This window comes from Bos javanicus, chromosome 5, assembly GCF_032452875.1.
Source record: "Bos javanicus breed banteng chromosome 5, ARS-OSU_banteng_1.0, whole genome shotgun sequence".
Lineage (NCBI taxonomy): Eukaryota > Metazoa > Chordata > Mammalia > Artiodactyla > Bovidae > Bos > Bos javanicus.
The window spans coordinates 89,597,384-89,616,780 of NC_083872.1; the positions used below are offsets into that span (position 1 = coordinate 89,597,384).

Genomic DNA, 19,397 nt, shown 5'->3' on the forward strand with positions numbered 1-19,397 from the left:
ATTTTCTAGTATGCCAGCAGTGAACAACTGGAGTTTAAAAACATATCATTTACATTAGCACCTCCTAAAATAAGTATAAATTTAACAAAATATGTACAAGATCTACATGAAAAGAACTATAAAACTCTGACTAAAGAAATCAACTAACTCAATACATGGAGAGAGATTATATCCCACATCCACAGATAGGAAGACTCAGTATTGTCAAGACATCAGTTCTTTCCTATTTGATCTATGTATTCAATGCAATCTCAATCAAAACCACAGCAAGTTATTTGTGGATAGTGACAAACTGATTCTAAAGTTTACATGGAGAAGTAAAATACCTAGGCAGCCAGCAGTAAAATACCTAGAACAGTCAACAAAATATTGGAGAAAAAAATGTTGGACAGACACCACCCAATTTCAAGACATGCTATAAAGCCATAGTAATGAAGACAGTGTGACATTGGTGAAAGAAAAGACAAACAGATACATAGAACATAATAGACAGTCCAGAAAAGACCTACATGAATTGTAGTTAACTAGTCTTTGAGAAGGGAGCAAAGGCAACACAATAAAGCAAAGATAGTCTTCTCAATAAGTGGTTCTGGAAGAACTTGACCCACATGCAAAAAAAATCAACAAAAAATCCTGAATCTAGACACAAACTTTAGTTTTCACAAAAATAAACTCAAAATGGATTACAGATCTAAATGTAAAATGTAAAACTCTAATACTTCTAGAATATAATGTAGAAAACCTAGATGACCCTGGGTGTAACTGTTAGCCACTCAGTTGTGTCCCACTCTTTGCGACCCCATGGACTGTAACTCATAAGGCTCCTGTGTCCATGGGATTTCCCATACAAGAATATCGGAATGGGTTGCCATTCCCTCCTCTAGGGGATGTTCCTGACCCAGGGATTGAATCTGGGTCTCCTGCATTGGTAGGCAGATTCTTTATCATCTGAGCCATCAGGGAAGACCCTAGGTTTGGTGATGACTTTTTAGAAATAACACCAAAAGCACAATCCATGAAAGAAAAAAATTATAAGCTAGATTTTATTAAAATTAAAATTTTCTGCTCTATGAAAGACAATGTTAAGAAACTTAAAAGACAAGCCACATACCAAGAGAAAATATTTGAAAAAGCCATATCAGATAAAGGACTGTTATCCAAAATACATGAAGAATGCTTAAAATCTAACAATAAGAACACAAACAACTTGTTTAAAACGTGGGCTAAATACCTTGACAGATCACCAAAGATACACCGATGGCAAATAAACACAGAAAAGAGATATTCAAGTTTGCATGTCATCAGAAAACTACAAATTAAAAAAAAAAATGAAACACCACTACATATCTATTAGAATGGCCAAAATCTAGAACATTAAATTGTGCAGAGGGTGTGGAGTAACAAGAACTCTCATTTGTTGTTGAGCTCTCATTCCAAATGGTATAGCCACTTTGGAAGATAATTTGGCAGTGTCTTACAAAACAAAACATATTCTTCCCGTAAGACCAGCAAGTATGCTCCAATGTATTTCCTCCATAGAGTTGAAAACTTATGTCCATACAAAAATCTGCACATGTTTATAATAGTTCTATTCATAATTGCCAAAACTTGGAAGCAATCAAGAAGTCCTTTAGCAGATGAATAGACTAAAGTCCATCTGGAAAATGCATTATTATTCAGTGCTAAAAAAATTATTTACCCAATATGAAAAGACATGTAAGAACTTTAAATGCTTATTGCCATGTGAAAAAAGCCAATCTGAAAAAGCTACATACTGTGTGCTTCCAAATATATAACATTCTGACATAGGCAAAACTATGGAGACAGTTAAAAGGTCAGTAGTTACCAAGGGATGGTGGGTAAGGATGGATGGATAGGCGGAGCACAGAGGATTTTTAGGGCACTGACAGTGTCTGTATGATACTATGATAGTGGATACATGTCATTATACATGTTTTCAATCCCATAGACTACATAACACCAACAGCGAACCTTAATGTAAACTCTGGACTCTGAGTGATAATGAGGTGTCATTGTATGTCATCAACTATAATGAATGTCCCACTCTGGTGGGGGATGTGGATAATGCGGGAGGCTATGAATGTGTGCAGGTAGAGGGTATATGAGAAATCTCTATCTGCTCACTCTTGTTGTGAACCCAAAACTGCCTTAAAAAGCAAAAGCTTTTACATATTTAGAAGAAAACACCTGGGAAAATATTTGTAACGAATTAATATCTAGAAATATTAGTAGGTCTTGATATAGAAAAAATTTTACTTTCCTGGCCATTGTTTGAGAAAGAGTCCTTTGGGGAAAACCAGTATACTTGGGAAGAAACGGAATGTCCAGCATGTGGATATTAGATGATAATGACAATTGATATTAGAGATAAATGAAATTGTTCTCTAAAAAATAATTGAATAATTTAAAGCTAGAGACAGAGGGTAGGAATGGGTCCAGAACACTGGAAGGAAGGAATGTGGAGAGAAACAAAGGAATGAATTAAAATTATAGTCAGGAAACCCACTTTTCTGGAAAACTAGGGCTTGCAATTAACTAGAGCAATCCCTTGATGTTTGGGATAAAGTTTTGCAATGGAAGTAAGAGGACTTTTATTGCATCTAATCCAGTAAACAATTTCTATCCTTCGAATGCTCTGGAAGGGTTAATATGAATTTAGACTCAGGGTCCTTTTTCACTTCCTATGTAACGTTAGTATCCTCTATTAAATATACATCCTCTCAAGTTTTGCACTGGGGTCTGGGAATCTAAGAGTAAGTTTGAAACAGATTCTAAGTTTCTTTAGCTCTAAAATGTTTTTATACTATAACCTAGAGTAAGCAATAATCAAAGAAATATTTCATGTATAATTTTATATCTGTGTATTTCTTCTTCTTTCTGTAAATCTAATTTATTCTTTTGATCTGCATCAGTTTCCTCTTTGTACTTGTTTCTTCTCTTGATGCAGTGTTACCTTTACCTTGACTCTCCATGGCCTTTTTTGTTATTTTTGGCTGTGCTGGGTCTTCATTACTGTGTGCCGGCTTTCTCTAGTTGCGGCAAGCAGGAGCTAGTCTCTAGTTGTAGGGCACAGGCTTCTCATTGTGTGGTAGCTTCTCTTATTGTGGGGCATGAACTCTAGGGCATGCAAGCTTTAGTAGTTGTGGCTCCCAGGCTCAGTTGCCCCAAGGCATGTGAAATCTTCCTTGAGCAAGGATTGAAACCACATCCCCTGCATTTGAGGTAGATTCTTAACCACTGGATCACCAGGGAAGTTCATCCATGGTTTTCCATTCTATTTGGGGTTGTAGGTAGGGCAGGCATCAAAGAATACATCTACTAACCAGACCTATCTAAGGCAGGGGTCCCATAAACCCCAGGGCCATGGACTAGTACTAGTCTGTGGCCTATTAGGAACGGGGGACATAGCAGGAGGTGAGCACTGGACAAGTGAGTGAAGCTTCATCTATATTTACAGGAAGCTCCCCATTGCTCACATTACTGCCTGAGCTCAGGAAAATAAGCTCAGGGCTCCCACTGATTCTGCATTATGGTGAGGTATACAGTAATTTCATTATATATCACAATATAATAATAATAGGTATAAAGTGAACAATAAATGTAATATACTTATTGCAATGTAATCATCTCAAAACCATTCCCCCCACCCCATCCATTCATGGAAAAATTGTCTTCCATGAAACTGGTCCCTGTTGCCAAAAAGGTTGGGAACCACTGACCTAAGGAGTTTACACAAGGGAGTGATACAATCAGATGTTTCATAAACTTGTTACACAGATGAATAGCATTAACATTGTATTGAAACTTGTTAGATATGCAGGACCTTACTTCCCTTCCTACAGAATCAGTCTATGCATTTTAACAAAATTGTCCAGTCATTCGTGTGAATGTTAATGTTTGACTAGCACTGATCCAAGACATTTTTTTCTGATAAGGTGATGAAAGATGGATTTGGGAAGCAAAAATCTGAAGGTAAAAGATTACCTATATACTCTCTTCATTCTTACTGTGTTATTTAGGGTGCATGCTCAGTCACTAAGTCATGTCCAGCTCTTTGCAACCCCAGGGACTGTAACTCACCAGTCTTCTCTGTCCATGGGATTTTCCAGACAAGAACATTGGAGTGGGTGGCCATTTCCTTCTCAAGTTATTTAGGGTAAGAACTGAAATACGTAGTATGAACTTGTATGATCAGGTCACCCAAGACAACTGTTCTCTTGCTCTCTGCACATCCCCTGTCCAACCATGGCATGCTTCAGTTACACCCTACTCACATGACTGACCTTCCTATATACTTGCCCCTCCAGCTACTGATTATTCTAACTTCAGATCAGAACATCTCCACAGAATAGCTTATCAAAGGGGCAATGAGGGGGTGTGTCTCCTACTGGTCCTGGGAAACAAATGAGCCAACCTGAAATGAATTCCCCCTATGCATGGTAAGCTCCCCGCTCCTCCCCTGGAGCAAAGACTACCACCATGTCTTCCTGCCTGCCCTCTTCTTCATACACGTGGGGCGTTGCTCCAGGGCATTGCTTCAGACAGGTAAGGCTTCTCAGTTAAACCATTGATGTCTCTGTCACTGACTCCAGGCTCTATGTCTTCAGTTAGAGACTTAGGAATATGGTGGGGGTGGTGGGGTGGGGGGAGGAAGGAGAGGGTGAGATGTATGGAGAAAGTAACATGAAAACATATATTACCATATGTAAAATAGATAGCCAATAGGAATTTGCTTTATGACTCAGGGAACTCAAACCGGGACTCTGTAACAACTTAGAGGGGTCAGATGGGGAGAGAGGTGGGAGGGAGGTTCAAGAGGGAGAGGAAGTATATATACCTGTGGCTGGTTCACACTGATGTATAGCAGAAACCAACACAAGACTGTAAAGCAATTATTCTTCAATTAAAAAAAAAAATCTTAAAAAAAAAGCTAGGCCAAGTACAGGGCTTGCTAGCCTATGACCCAACAGAATGAAAAAAGTAATTGTTGAAGAGTTGAAAAATATTTCTTCACTCTTCTAAAGGTTCAAGTGAAGCCGAACCTGGAGCCATTATTATAGCACGTTACTTGAATTTCAATAGGCAGTAAGGACCACAGGGGCTACTAATTTGTTTATTTCAACCAAAGATCAAAGACTCTTAGTTTATCAGTTTAGGAAGATGAGTAAGTGGGATTACACTCTTTAAAATACTTCCAAAACAGTGACTAAAATCTCTTGGTCTTTTCAAATCCTAAGAGGAAGTATAGAGTTGGTGGCTAACCAAAGACCCCAGAGAGTAGAATTTTTGGTTCCTGCTTTGCTCTAGTGTTGTTATTAATAGAATTCCTTTATCTTGTTTCTAGGCCACTGGGCAGAAACACTCCTTTTATGGCTTAGCTTTTTCTTAAATTATCACAATACATTTTTATTGTAAAAATTTTATTGTAATAATTCAAAGACCTCCTTTGAATTCTTCCAAATTTTGAATCACAGGGCTTCCAGAATATAACTTTTGTAAAGATGTTTCCTATATACTTCTAACTCAAAATACCAGCAGCATTTCACCCTCTCTCCTTGAAAAAATCTCACTCTGATTGAAAACGTGTGTGAGTCATATGATAGAGAAAATCTGGGACAGGACGTTAATTGTTTACTTGGAGAGAACAAATTGCCTGGTAGCACAGGGCTTCCCAGGTGGCTCTGTGGTAAAGAATCCACCTGCAATGCAACAGACCTGGGTTCGATCCCTGGATCGGGAAGATTCCCTGAGGAATGAAATAGCAACCCACTCTAGTATTCTTGCCTGGGAAATTCAGTGGACAGAGGAGCCTGGTGGGCTACAGTCTCTGGAGTCACAAAAGAGTCGGACATGGCTGAGCACATATGTACACATTGTAGCCCAAGGCCGTGACAAATTATGTCCAAATAAGATCTTACACATAAAGTCTGATTTTACACATACAGCAGATAACAATGTGCAGTGAGGATGTCCTTCAGTCATGCCTAGAAACTTTGTACTTAAAAGTAAAGTCAGGTATCTGTAATACATACCAATTTCAAAACTACCATCAATAATGCCCACCAGTGAAGAAGGGATATCAAACCTTCTCTCTATCTGAGTGATGGTGCTCTTCAGATAGCCTTCTGCCAGTGCTTTGGCAAAGTATACGAAAGACAGGGCACCCAAGAACACCTGGAAAATATGACAGGTCACACTTAGTCTAAATCCAGCCTGACCTAAAACTGGAAATTTGATAAACAAAGAGACAAACACAAACCAAGAACCATGGAACAAGCTTGTTACCATCGACGATTTCATTCAAGCACAGTAACAGTCTTCTTCCCACCTCAAGCTCAGGTGAAGTTCTAAAAATTCAAATTTTCTTAGAAGTAATAGATTTTCATTTATAATGTATATCGAATTTCTTTTTTCCCTTTCACCTCCCCTCCCCAAAGGATATTTAAAGGTGTCTTGGCTTTGAAAAGAAAATCCATTGCTTGGGGAAGCAGAAGGAGGAAGGAGCCATTGAAAGGTAAGAAAATAAAAACCATAAACTAGACACTTAACATGTTATCACAAGTCTATTACTCATGACTGTATTTCACAAGGATGGTACATGTTCCAGCAGGAACACAATAGACTGAGAAGTAGAACTACTATTCCTAGTGATTAAGTTCGTATTAAAGTTAAATCAACACTCAGATTCTTATTCAATGAACAAAATATTTGTTTGATATCTGGCTTGTGTGTTTTGTTTTTCCTGGGTCTGTGATGGAGTATCCATAGGTAGATTATATGGAAAAAGCATTGAATATGTTTGATGTGAAGAAGGTACAGGAACTTGGAGACACATTGAGTTCCATTTAAAAGGGAATTCTGTCCCTTACCATGTGAGTAGGAAAGTCAAAATTTTTGTTTATAGAACAGGAATAAAATGGATGTTTTGTAGATTAAATGTTGCAACTGTGCATAGCATAGTAACTGATCATTGGTAGATGTTTAATAAATAATAGTTTCTTTTACCTCTCTTCTTTCTGTTTAGGAGGGACATTCAAGTAAGCCAGAAAAGTAATTAGAAATTTAACCTGCATGGTCAAGCAAAGATTGCTTTTGCTGTCTGGCAAAATGTGATTTTCATAAATGTCATCTAAGATCACTTTTTATTTTTCATTTTAAACTTTGTATTTTGTACAGGGGTATAGCTGATTAACAATGTTTGCGATAGTTTCAGGTAGAGAGCAAAGGGACTCGGCCATGTATGTATTCTCTCCCAAACTTCCTTCCCAACCAGGCTGCCATATAACATTGAGCAGAATTCCATGTGCTATAGAGTAGGTCCTTGTTGATTATCCATTTTAAGTATAGCAATGCATACATGTTCATTTCAAACTCCCTGACTATCCCTCCCGCCATCCTTCCCCCTGGCAACCATGAGTTAAGATTATTTTTTAAAATGGAAAAAATTTCTCACTTGTAGTTAATATGTGTAGAAAATATCTGGATCGGGAGCCAAGAGCATGACTCTATCAAATTCTCTGACACTCTTCAGTTAACCACTTAGGGTTGTTAATCACTTAATTGCTTGTTACCTTTAGTTGACCACAGCAGGGTTGTTTCTCCTCTGGGGAGGGATATTCTGTTTGAAAAGAAAGCCTCCCAACAGGTTGCATGGAATTTTTGCTGAATAACTGGATATTTTCTTTGGATGAAGTGTCCATTTTGAAAAAGTTCCTTGATTCTGATCTGTCAAAGTTGATTTTTAAAGTAAAAAAAAAAAAAAATTAGTACACATCCAGTTTTAATTTCCATGCAGTTTGTGAAACAATGATTTTATTTCACAGTAGATCACAATTCTGTAGACATAACACTATGTGAAGCTCCCTTATTTTACCACAGTAAGTTGGCAAAGTTTTTCAATTAAAATCGACCAGGATAACTGATTAAGTAATCATGCTATTGGGAGTCTGTAGCCAGCATTCTTTCTCAATCCCTCCAGTAAGCCTCATTATAGCAAAGAATAAATTTAAATGTTGCCTTTGGAATAAATAAAGAGGGAGAATTTTGCTAACTTTGTGGTCTTGCCAACTAAAACTAGAGGCAAGCAGGAAGTGAGGAAGAGGAATTCAGCCATTTGAATATTGATTCATTGGAATTAAGTCTTTAAAACCTTTAAATCTATTATCTTTGTGGAATGAATAGAAAAGACTGATGCCCCTGGTAGATGCCTACAATACACTGTGACTCCTGTAAGGCTGTAGCATCCAAAGGAAGTCTTAAAACATGGGTGGGGGGAGAAGGGGACCACTCTGTGTAACATTGTAGTTTGACAAATAGGGAAGCTGCATGATTTATGCCTCAGGCTTAGTTTTCATTCAGGCCCAAGTAGTCTTTGGTGTGCTTTTAAGTAAGTAAGATACCTCCTTTCCTGAGTCTAATTTCCCACCCTCCTTTGTCCTTACCAAATTTTTCACAGGTTCATATACTCTAAACTTTTCTTTTGATTCTCATCACTATTTACATATCCTATGCCCCCACTTCTTTAGGATTCCATATAGCTCACTGCCTGCCTGCTAAAGTGATCTTAGTGAAGGGATTTAGAAATAAAATAACTTCTGGATCACCCTAATGTTTATTTGATGATGTATTTATACATAAATAGAGATTTTCTATATTCTCATCACATTAAAAGAATGACATTAGGGATAAAACTCAACATTCTGTGGTAGAAATTTAAAATGATTTTATATGTGTATTACTTTGCCTTTATGTAATGATTGTTCTATGTCTATCCAATCTCATCTTTCATAGTTTGAATTCATAGATAGTATCTCCAGCTGACTTAGTGGTAAAGAATCTGCCTGCCAGTGTAGGAGATGCGGGTTCAATCCCTGGCTTCGGAAGAGCTCCTGGAAGAACGCATGGCAACCCACTCTAGTATTCTTGTCCATGGAGAAGAGTACAAAGAATACTCCATGGAGAATCCCATGGACAAAGAAGCCTGATGGGCTACACAGTCCATGGCGTCTCTGAGCCAGGTGGGCTATGGTCCATGGCACACTACAGTCCGTGGGGACACAATCGAGCTACTGATCACCCACATGCATGTGTATATTACCTTGACTTTATGTAATGCTTGTTCTATGATACTCAGTATCATCTTTCATAGTTTGATTTCCTAGATAGTATCTTAAATTGAAAAATCAAGAAATAGCAGTGAACAGATTGTATTTTGAGATATGGAGTTAAATAACAGAAGAAAGACCTAAAAGATTTAAAAGTGGACGGGGTTTTCTCCAGGGAATGAGAAATGGGTTGAGAAGGGTAGGTCAAGGACTTGTTTTTGTTTTAAACTTGCTATTATACTTTTAGATTATTCAATTTCATAAACATGCATAAATTTAACTTTTTAAAAATGGATAAAGGAAAGTGAGGAAAACAAAAAATTTTAAAGCCAAAAAATAAACAAAGAGCAGAGAATTCTAAACAAGAGCAAAAGACAAAGACACAAGAACACAATATTTGTAAGATCTAAACACAGATGTTTAGGAGAATACAAAATAAAAATTATGGAAATTATATAGAAATAACTTTAAGGTCTTTCCAAAATGGATAACTTTCTAGCAAATATAAGTTGCTATATTGATACAAACCAGGAGAAAAACACAGCTAAGGAAGACAGTAACAAAAATACTCTAAACCTAGCCCCTAAATAAAAAAAGTAAGATTAGATGATGTAACAGGGGTGCTTTATCAAGGAATATCCTTTAAGGAAAAATAGTAGATAATGGAAACAGATGCTAATAGTCTCTATTCATTTGACCAAGCCAGAATCATCTTGATAACAAAATCTCATTAAGATAGCACCAAAAATGAAAAGAACCAACTTCGAGATGCCAAAACCCTAAATAAAATACTAGAAAATACAATTAATTAAAATTCTATAATTAACATTAAAATATATAACAATTGATTAATATTAGGAACTTTTCACCTATATCATCATATTAAAAATTTTAAAGGTTACATGTATAATATATCAAGACATCACATTGTATACCTTACATATATACAGTCTTTATTGTCAATCATATTTCAATAAAGCTGAAAAATTCAAAATAAAAAAAATAATAATATGCTTCAGAAGATGCAGCATATCAGGTGATATAAAGTTCAATAGGCATTCATGATTTTAAAATTTTTAAGAAATTGAATACATAGATATTCTTTTTTACCGTTTGATACCAACAGCCAGCTTCTTTTTTTTTTTTTTTTTTTTTGTCAAATAGTCCTTTTTATTTTTTTAATATAAAATTTTTTATTTTAATTGGAGGCTAATTACTTTACAATATTGTATTGGTTGAAACATGTATAATATCATATATGAAACGTATTGCCAGTCCAGGTTCGATGCAGGATACAGGATGCTTGGGGCTGGTGCACTGGGATGACCCAGCCAGCTTCTTATAACCACTTAATCATTAAAACTAGCTTTTCAGAATGACATTTTGCCAGAACAGTGAAAGAACATTTGTGAAGCATTGAGTTAAATAGGTATCTTTACTACAAAAATACCTTTAATTAAACCCCTGTAGAGACATATTACTTTTAAAAGATTACCTAAATGTCCACAAATTACGGTGTACTCACATAGGAAATCTTTGAAATCATTAGAAATTAGTGTAAAGAAGTGAATATAGAAATATAAAACTATTTTTATTACAGAGTTGATTTTAAAAATACAGTGTTTAAAAACAATATATATATGTATAAAACACTACTTTATAATAGAAACACATACATCCACTGGTGTGTATACATAGAAACAAAGCTACAGAAAGTTTATAGAGAACAGATTAGGGAAAGAAAAGATGGCAGAGGAGTAGGTAGACAACAGTACACCTCTTTTCATTAATGCATCAGGAATACACCTTCAGATGCAGATCTTGCACAGCACCAGCTGAGAACAGGCAGGAGTCCCTGACCACCAGAAAGGAGTATATAGATCCACACAAATCTCAGTAATATGCAGGAAGGAAGGGGAAAAGAAGAGAAGAGTGAGCGAACTGGACCTGCACCCAGGGTGTGGGGGAGCTGAAAACAAGGGCAAGACCACCACTTTGAGGCAATAGATTGGAACCAAGGGGAAGGCTGTTGGAGAGTAGAGGAGCTGATCTGTGACAGTCTGAATGGAGTGAGAGTCACATAGATGATCTGTGCTGCAGGCCTACATACCCTGGTCACATATGCAAGTCCACTGGAACATGCAGCAGTCGGGCGCTGGAGCACAGGGACTGGAGAGCAATCCCAGGGTGAGGACTGCTGTTGACTGTGGGGAGATGGCCTGAGGGAATGGGAGGGAGATAGTGGCAGGGAATACCTTCGGAGGAAAGTGGGGCAGCCAATGGGTGCAGGGTGCTACTGCTGAGTCACACGCAGGGGTGGAGCCATCACTGTAGCCTCTGGTTGGTTTCCTGACCAGAGATGAGGCCTGAGCCTGTGGCATGGGAACACTGAGTCTGGAACACTGCACTGACAGAGAACTCCTGACCCCAGGGAGTATTAATTAGTGAGAACTCTCTCGAAGACCTCCACCTGTATCCAAGACCTGGCAGCACTCCATGTAGGACGCCTCACCCAAACAAGGAAGACAAGAACATAAATCCGATTGTCAGCAGATAGGCTTCCCACAGACACCCCAAAACACACCACCTCACATAGTGCTGCCCATCAGAGGGAAAGAAAACCCTCTTCCACCAGAACACAGGCACAAGTGTCCATGAAGCCCAAAATGAAGCCTACTCAAGCCATTAGAACAGCCTCACCCACTGAGGGCAGAGACAAAAACCAAGAGGAACTAAGACCCTTTAGCTTAGGGAAAGGAGACCTAAAACAGAGTAAGATAGATAAAATGAAAAAGAAACACTGCGCAAATGAAGGAACAAGGTAAAAGCCCACAAAACCAAATAAATGAAGGGAAAGAGGCAAACTACCTGAGAAAGAATTCAGAGTAATGATAGTAAAGATGATGCAAACTCTCAAAAGTAGAATGGAGAAAATTATTTAACACATTTAACAAGGACCTAGAAGAAATAAAAGAGTGGACAGTGACAAACAACCCAATTACTGAAATTAAAAATACTCTAAAAGGAATCAATAGCAGAATAATTAAGGCAGAAGAATGGATAAGTGAGCTGGAAAATTTGCTGTTGTTCAATTGCTAAGTCATATCTGACTTTTTACAACCCCATGAACTACAGAATGCCATGCATCCCTGTCCTTCACTGTCTCCCTGAGTATGCTCAAACTCATGTCCATTGAGTCAGTCATGTCATCCAACCATCTCATCCTCTGTCACCTACTTCTTCTCTTGCCCTCAATTTTTCCCTGCATCAGGGTCTTTTCCAATGAGTCAGGTCTTTGCTACAAGTAGGCAAAATATTGAAGCTTCAAAGTATTGGAGCTGGAGTATTCAAAGTATTGGAGCTGGAGTATTCAAAGTATTGGAGCTGGAAGATAGAATATTGGAGATAACTGCTGAAGAGCAGAATATAGGAAAAAAAAGAATGAAAAGAATTGAGGATAGTCTCAAGAGTCTCTGGAGCAATATTAAACAGACCAATATTTGAATTATAGGGTCCCAGAAGAAGAGATAGAAAAGAAAATGGCAACCCACTCCAGTATTCTTGCCTGGAGAATTCCAGGGACAGAAGAGCCTGGTGGGATGCCATCTATGGGGTCGCACAGAATCGGACACGACTGAAGCGAATTAGCAGCAGCAGCAGCAGCAGAAGAGAAAATGAAAGGGTCTGAGAAAACTTGTGAAAAGATTATAGTCAAAAATGAAGTCCAAGAAGCACAGTGAGTCCCATACAGGATAAACCCAAGGAGAAACATGCTGAGACACATATTAATCAAACTAACAAAAATTAAATCCAAGGAAAAATATTAAAAGCAGCAAGGGAAAAGCAAAAAGTAATATAAAAGGGAACCCCCATACAGTCAACAGCTGATCTTTCAACAGAAACTCTGCAGGCCAGAAGGGAATGGCAGGATATATTTAAAGTAATGAAAGGGAAAAATCTATAACCAAGATCACTCTTCCCAGCAAGGATTTCATGAAAAATTGATGGAGAAATCAAAATCTTTACAAACAAACAAAAGCTAAGAGAATTTAGTATCATCAAACTAGCTTTACAACAAATGCTAAAGGGACTTCTATAGGAAGGATACACAAAAGAAGGAAAAGTTCTATAGAAACAAACTAAAATTAATAAAATGTCAATAGAAACATATGTATCAATAACTACTTTAAATGTAAATAGATTAAAGTAGAAAGCCAAAAGCACAGACTGGCTGAATGGATAAAAAAACAAGACCTATACTATCTACAAAAGACTTTTCAGACATAGAGACACATACATACTGAAAGTAAGAGGGTGGAAAAGAACAGTCTACACAAGTGGAAATCAAAAGAAAGCTGGAGTAGCAATTCTTGTACCAGGCACAATAGACCTTAAAATAAAGCATGATATAAGAGATAAGGAAGGACACTATATAAAGATCAAGAGGTCAATCAAAGAATGTAACAAATGTAAATGTTTATGCACAAAACATAGGAGCAGCTTATTATATAAGGCAAATACAGATGTAAAAGGGAGAGATTACAACAGACAAAGCAAAAATACAAAGGATCAATGGAGACTATCACAAGCAACTATATGCCAATGCAGTGGATAACCTGGAAGAAATGGACAGATTCTTAGAGAAGTTCAACTTGCCAAGACTGAACTAGGAAAAAAGAAATTTTGAACAAGCCAATCACAAGCACTGAAATCAAAGCTTTGATCCAAAATCTCCTCCCAAAAAACAAAAGCCCAGGGCCAGATGGCTTCGCAGGTGAATTCTGTCAAATGTTTAGAGAAGAGCTAACACCTATATTCTCTTCCAAACTCTTCCAAAACATTGTGGAGGAAGGAATACTTCTAAACTCATTCTATGAGGCCACCATCACCCTGATACCAAAGCCAGACAAAGACATCCCCCAAAAGGAAAATTATAGGCCAATATCACGGATGAACATGATGCAAAATTTTTCAACAAAATTCTAGCCAACAGAACCCAACAACACATTAAAAAGATCACACACCATGATCAAGTTGGGTTTATCCAAGGGATGCAAGAATTTTCAATATATGCAAATCAATCAGTGTGGTACACCATATTAGCAAATTGAAAGATAAACATCATACGATAATCTGAGTACATGCATAAAAAGCTTTTGATAAAATTCAACACCTATTTATGAGAAAACTCTTGAGAAAATGTGGCATGAAAGGAACCTACCTCAACTACAATAAAGGCCGTATATGATAAACCCACAGCAAATATTATTCTCAATGGTACTGAAACCATTTCTTCTAAGATCAGTAACTAGACAAGGGTGCCCACTCTCACCACTATTATGCCATATAGTTGGAAGTCCTAATCCATTGCAATCAGAGATGAAAATGAAATAAAAGGAATATAGATGGGAAAAGAAGTAAAACTCTCACTGTTCGCAGATGACATGATACTATACTAGTGCTACCTGTGAAGCCCAATAATATACATAGAAAACCCTAAAGATACTATCGGGAGATTACTAGAGCTAATCAGTGAATTTAGTAAAGTTGCAGAATACAAAATCAATACACATAAATCACTTGCATTCCTATACCCTATAAATGAAAACCCAGAGAAATCAAGATATCAATCCTATTCACCATAATAAAAATATCTAGGAATAAACTCACCCAAGGAGACAAAAGAGCTGTATACAGAAAACTATACACACTGATGAAAGAAATCAAAGAAGACATAAACAAATGGAAAGTATATCATGTTCTTGGATCAGAAGAATGAATATTGTGAAAATGATTATACTGCCCTTTCACAATTTGTAGGGAAACACTAAAGACCCCAAACAGCCAAAGAAATCTTGAGAAATAAAAATGGAGATGGAGGAATCAGGCTTCCTGATTTCAGACTATACTACAAAACTACAGCAACCAAGACAGTATGGCACTGGCATAAAAACAGAAACATAGACCAATGGAGGGCTTCCCAGGTGGTGCTAATGGTAAAGAACCCACTGCCAATGCAGGCAGATATAACACATGCAGTTTTGATCCCTAGGCTGGAAAGATCCCCTGGAGGAGAGCATGGCAACCCACTCCAGTATTCTTGCCTAGAGAATTCCATTGACAGAGGAACTGGCAGGTTAGGTCCATAGGGTTGCAAAGAGTCAGATATGACTGAAGTGACTTAGCAAGGGTAAAGACCAATGGAACAAGATAGAAAGCCCAGAGTTAAATCCATGGGTACCTTATCTTTGTTAAACGAGGCAAGAATATATAATGGAGAAAAGATAGTCTCTTCAATAAATGGTCCTAAGAAAATGGTCAGCTATATATAAAAGAGTGAAATTAGAACACTCATAACACCTTACATAAAGATAAACTAAGCAGAACACACTTTGACATAAATCACAACAAGATTCTCTACAACTCATCTCCTAGAAAAATAGAAATATAAATAAATACATGGGACCTAATTAAACTTAAAAGCTTTGTGCAGCAAAGGAAACCATAAACAAAATGAAGACAGCCCTAAGAGTGGGAGAAAATAATTGCAAATAAAGACACTGAAAAAGGATTAATGTTCAAAATATATAAGCAGCTCATGCAGCTCAATATAAAAAAAACGACCCAATCAAAAAACAGGCAGAAGACCTAAACAGACGTTTCTCCAAAGAAGACATACAGAAGGCTAATAAACACATGAAAAATGCTCAACATTGCTTATTATTAGGGAAAGTCAAATTAAAACTACAATGAGGTATCACATCACACTGGTCAAAATGGCTATCATTAAAAATCTCCAGCAAACAAATGATCGAGAGGATGTGGAGAAGAGGGAACCCTCTTGCACTGTTGGTGGGAATTTTGTAATTGGATACAGCCTCGATGGAGAACAGTACAGAGATTCCTTAAAAATCTAGGAATAAAATTAGCATATGACCTAGAAATCCCACTACTTGGCATATACCCTGAGAAAATCGTAATTGAAAAAGACACATGTGCCCCAGTGTTCACTGCAGCACTATTTACAATAGCAGGGCATGGAAGCAACCTACATGTCCTTCAATGGATGAACAGATAAAGAAGCTGTTGTACATATATACAGTGGAAAATTACTCAACCATAAAAAGCAATGAATTTTTGTCAGTTCTAGTGAGGTGGATGAACCTAGAGCTTATTATATAGAGTGAAATAAGTCAGAAAAAAAAAACAAATATCATGTTAACACAGATATATGGATTTTAGAAAAATGATATTGCTAAACATATTTGCAGGGCAGGAATAGAGATTCAGACATAGAGAACAGACTTACGGACACAGCAGGGAAAGGAGAGGGTGGGACAAATTGAGAGAGTATTATTGAAATATATAAAAATACATTGCCATATGTAAAGTAGATAGCTAATGGAAAGTCGCTGTATAATATAGGAAGCTCAGCCTGGCTCTGTGACAACCTAGAAGGGTGGGATGGAGTGGGAGGTGGGAGGGAGGTTCGAGAGGAAGGGGACATATGTATACCTATGGCTGATTCATGGTGATGTATGGCAGAAACCAAACAACATTATAAAGCAATGATCCTCCAATTAAAAATAAATAAATTTAAAAAATAGGTTAACACTTTATTTTTGGCTGGTGACATTGCAGATGACTTCTTAAAATGTTTTGTATGTCCATATTTTCTAATTTTTCTATAATGAATATACATTTCCTATGTGAAAAAATATTTTAAATATTAAAGATATAGAAATATCACCCGCAAGAAATATATACCAGAAAGATTTTAAAATACAAAATAAATAATATCAAATTTACCATGTAAAATGCAATTCTCTTCCACAAACTAAACTCTGTAATACACACTGGACTACTATTTTAGGAGTTCAGGTATATTTCTCATCAGTCATAATAGTAAAGTCAGTGACCAGAAATAATAAATTATTTAATAATAAAATACACTATTAGTTATGGTAAACATACATTGAAAAGACTCAAAGGGTCATATCTAGAATGCTAATGCTAAAGAGAGAAAAATGTTGAAAATAATATTAAAAACTTGGGACACCAAAACACATTGTCTTCTCTTTAGAGATGTTGACACAAAAATCACTCTCACTAGAATCCAAAGGGATAACAGAACAAGAGAATTCCTAACTATGTTGTATTAAGGCAAAATAACATCTAGATCAAAATATTGACACTGCATAGTTTTACTGAAAAGACATTGTAATCCTGATGGTTAATTTGCATATCCTCTCAAGTATAGTATGTTTCAAAGAGGCTACATTATTGAGAACTGAGCTTTTCATCTGTCTGTGAAAAGAAGAGGAAAGGCGATGCTCAGGGACATGAATGGAGAAATCCTCTGGGCTTACCAGTACACTTGCCCTCGCCCTGTCTCTCTCTCCATTAGCAATTGCAGAAATAGACTGAGGGCAGTTATTTAGCAGGACTTGCGTTTGGCAAATCCTTACTTTTTCTCGCACAACTTGAACAGATTTCCTCAACGTTTCCCTTCAACACTCCGGGTTGGAGTATAATTCACTCTGGAGGCCAAAAAAAAAGGTAAATAGTTTTTCTTCATTTCAGTTCCAAAAATGGAATTCTCTGTTCACAGAGGTTTGGAAGATAATCAGTATTCCCATCTTGAAAAAGTGCAGGTGTGCTAGGAAGGTTGTAGCTGGATCCTGCAAATAGCCTGACTGCCGTGCCCTGATCCTGTTAACAGATTCCATCCAGTAGTCAGCCTCCACCAACCCCACAGAGAGAGTCAGAGAGGCAGCCACTCCCATCACTGTCTTGTTTTAGTCATCTCCCATGAGGAAAAGCCTTACACTAGCTTGTCTGGTGGACACCAGGATCCCTTCCTTCAGGAGGGAAAATAACCTCTAGGTACTTTCTAAGGAATATGCATTGTTTAGAAAGCTGATCCCCTCACTACAAGTAACTGTTTGTGTCAGATGCAGATTTAACAAATACTTTTTATGTTCCTGGTGATTTATATACTTTGTGCTAGTCCTTAAAACAAGGTTAACACTTTAATTCTCGCTTTATACAAAAATCATATGACTCAGAGCAATTAAGGGACTTGTCCAAAATAACCCATAAAACATGCATCAGAGTCACAATTGGAACCCAGATCTGAGTTTCTGGGTTTATCTTCTTTAACCAGTTTCCTTTCGCATTTCCACCAGCCTTACAAGGGCCCCCACAAGTTTCATGAGAAGTGTTATGAGTAAGACATGTGCAGTGCAGAACACAAGGTTTATTGACCTCTCTCCTGTGAGACTCTGATATGATCATCATGAAATACGAAAGCAGAGAACCAGATCTTACCTGTAGGTGGAGATCAGATGGCCATTTCCCCTCCGTGTGCCCAGCAAGAGGCTGGACCACACTCAAGAACCTTAAGAAGCAGGTGGATCCTACAGCAGCTTTGAACAATTTTGTCAGGTGGGGAGAGCCTCGTTGGACACAGAGCAGATCAGGGCAAAGTGAAGATACAGGGCATGGTCTCACCCCTGGCCAGTTTCTTCTCTTTTCTCTTTCCTCTTGGCCTCTTTTCTCTGGCAGTCTGCAGGGAACAGGCCACGCTGGCAAAGCCACTGACGTGCATCTCAGCTCCCAGGGCACAGAAAGAGCTGAAGCCTTTGAGCCATTTCTTTGCAATTTGCTGCAAGTTTAAGGCCGCACGTGATAAAGCTTTCTTTATGGGAGAGAGTGAAAAAAGAAAAGACTACTTGTGATCTTACTTGCTGATTCCCAGAAAACAGAACTCTGCAGGGGGCAGAGGGTAAGGGAACAGAAGCAGGAGGAGGGACGGAAGTTTGTAACAAAGATCTCTCCTTCTCCTTCCAAGAAGTTTTTAAGCCAGCCGCTCCTTGAGGACATCACTGGAATTTTTTTTTTTTTTAAAAGGTCCATGGTCTCAACCTCTGTATGGCTCTCTATGGTCTATTTCCCCATTGGGATTCTTTCTAGAATCTTCAGGGACCATGTATCAGGTCAGGATTAAGGCTCTGCAGAGTTGTTTACAGAAATAGTTAATTCTCAAAGAGACATGATCGATTGCTTAACACTCACAATTTTTATAAATCTTAAAACTAGGGGAGAAAAAGAAAAACATTGAATTTTTGGCATTCAGGAGTTCATTCTATGTAAATTCCAAAGAACTCTTTGCACTGAGAAATTTTACAATTCTAATAAATTCTTTTTTCAAGAGAACCATTTTAGAGGATTTTGAGCAGTATTAGCTTGCATGCACTTTAAACAATAAAT

At 37.5% G+C, this 19,397-nt stretch overlaps 1 protein-coding gene across 3 annotated transcripts in view; it reads right to left on the minus strand.

Moving 5' to 3' along the window:
* Positions 1-18,887, minus strand: part of SLCO1C1 (solute carrier organic anion transporter family member 1C1) — an 87,148-nt gene extending 68,261 nt beyond the window's left edge. Inside the window, exons 1-3 of one of the 3 annotated variants that reach the window (XM_061417681.1) lie at positions 18,456-18,873; positions 7,593-7,746; positions 6,054-6,195 (exon numbers count right to left, since the gene is read on the minus strand). In XM_061417681.1, the coding sequence (XP_061273665.1) occupies positions 6,054-6,195; positions 7,593-7,721 (271 nt within the window). In that variant the 5' untranslated portion in view covers positions 7,722-7,746; positions 18,456-18,873. Of the gene's footprint in view, positions 1-6,053; positions 6,196-7,592; positions 7,747-18,455 lie in introns of those variants that run through there. The other 2 variants (XM_061417684.1, XM_061417682.1) reach the window with 2 other exon arrangements.
* Between the last annotated feature and the right edge of the window lie 510 nt (positions 18,888-19,397).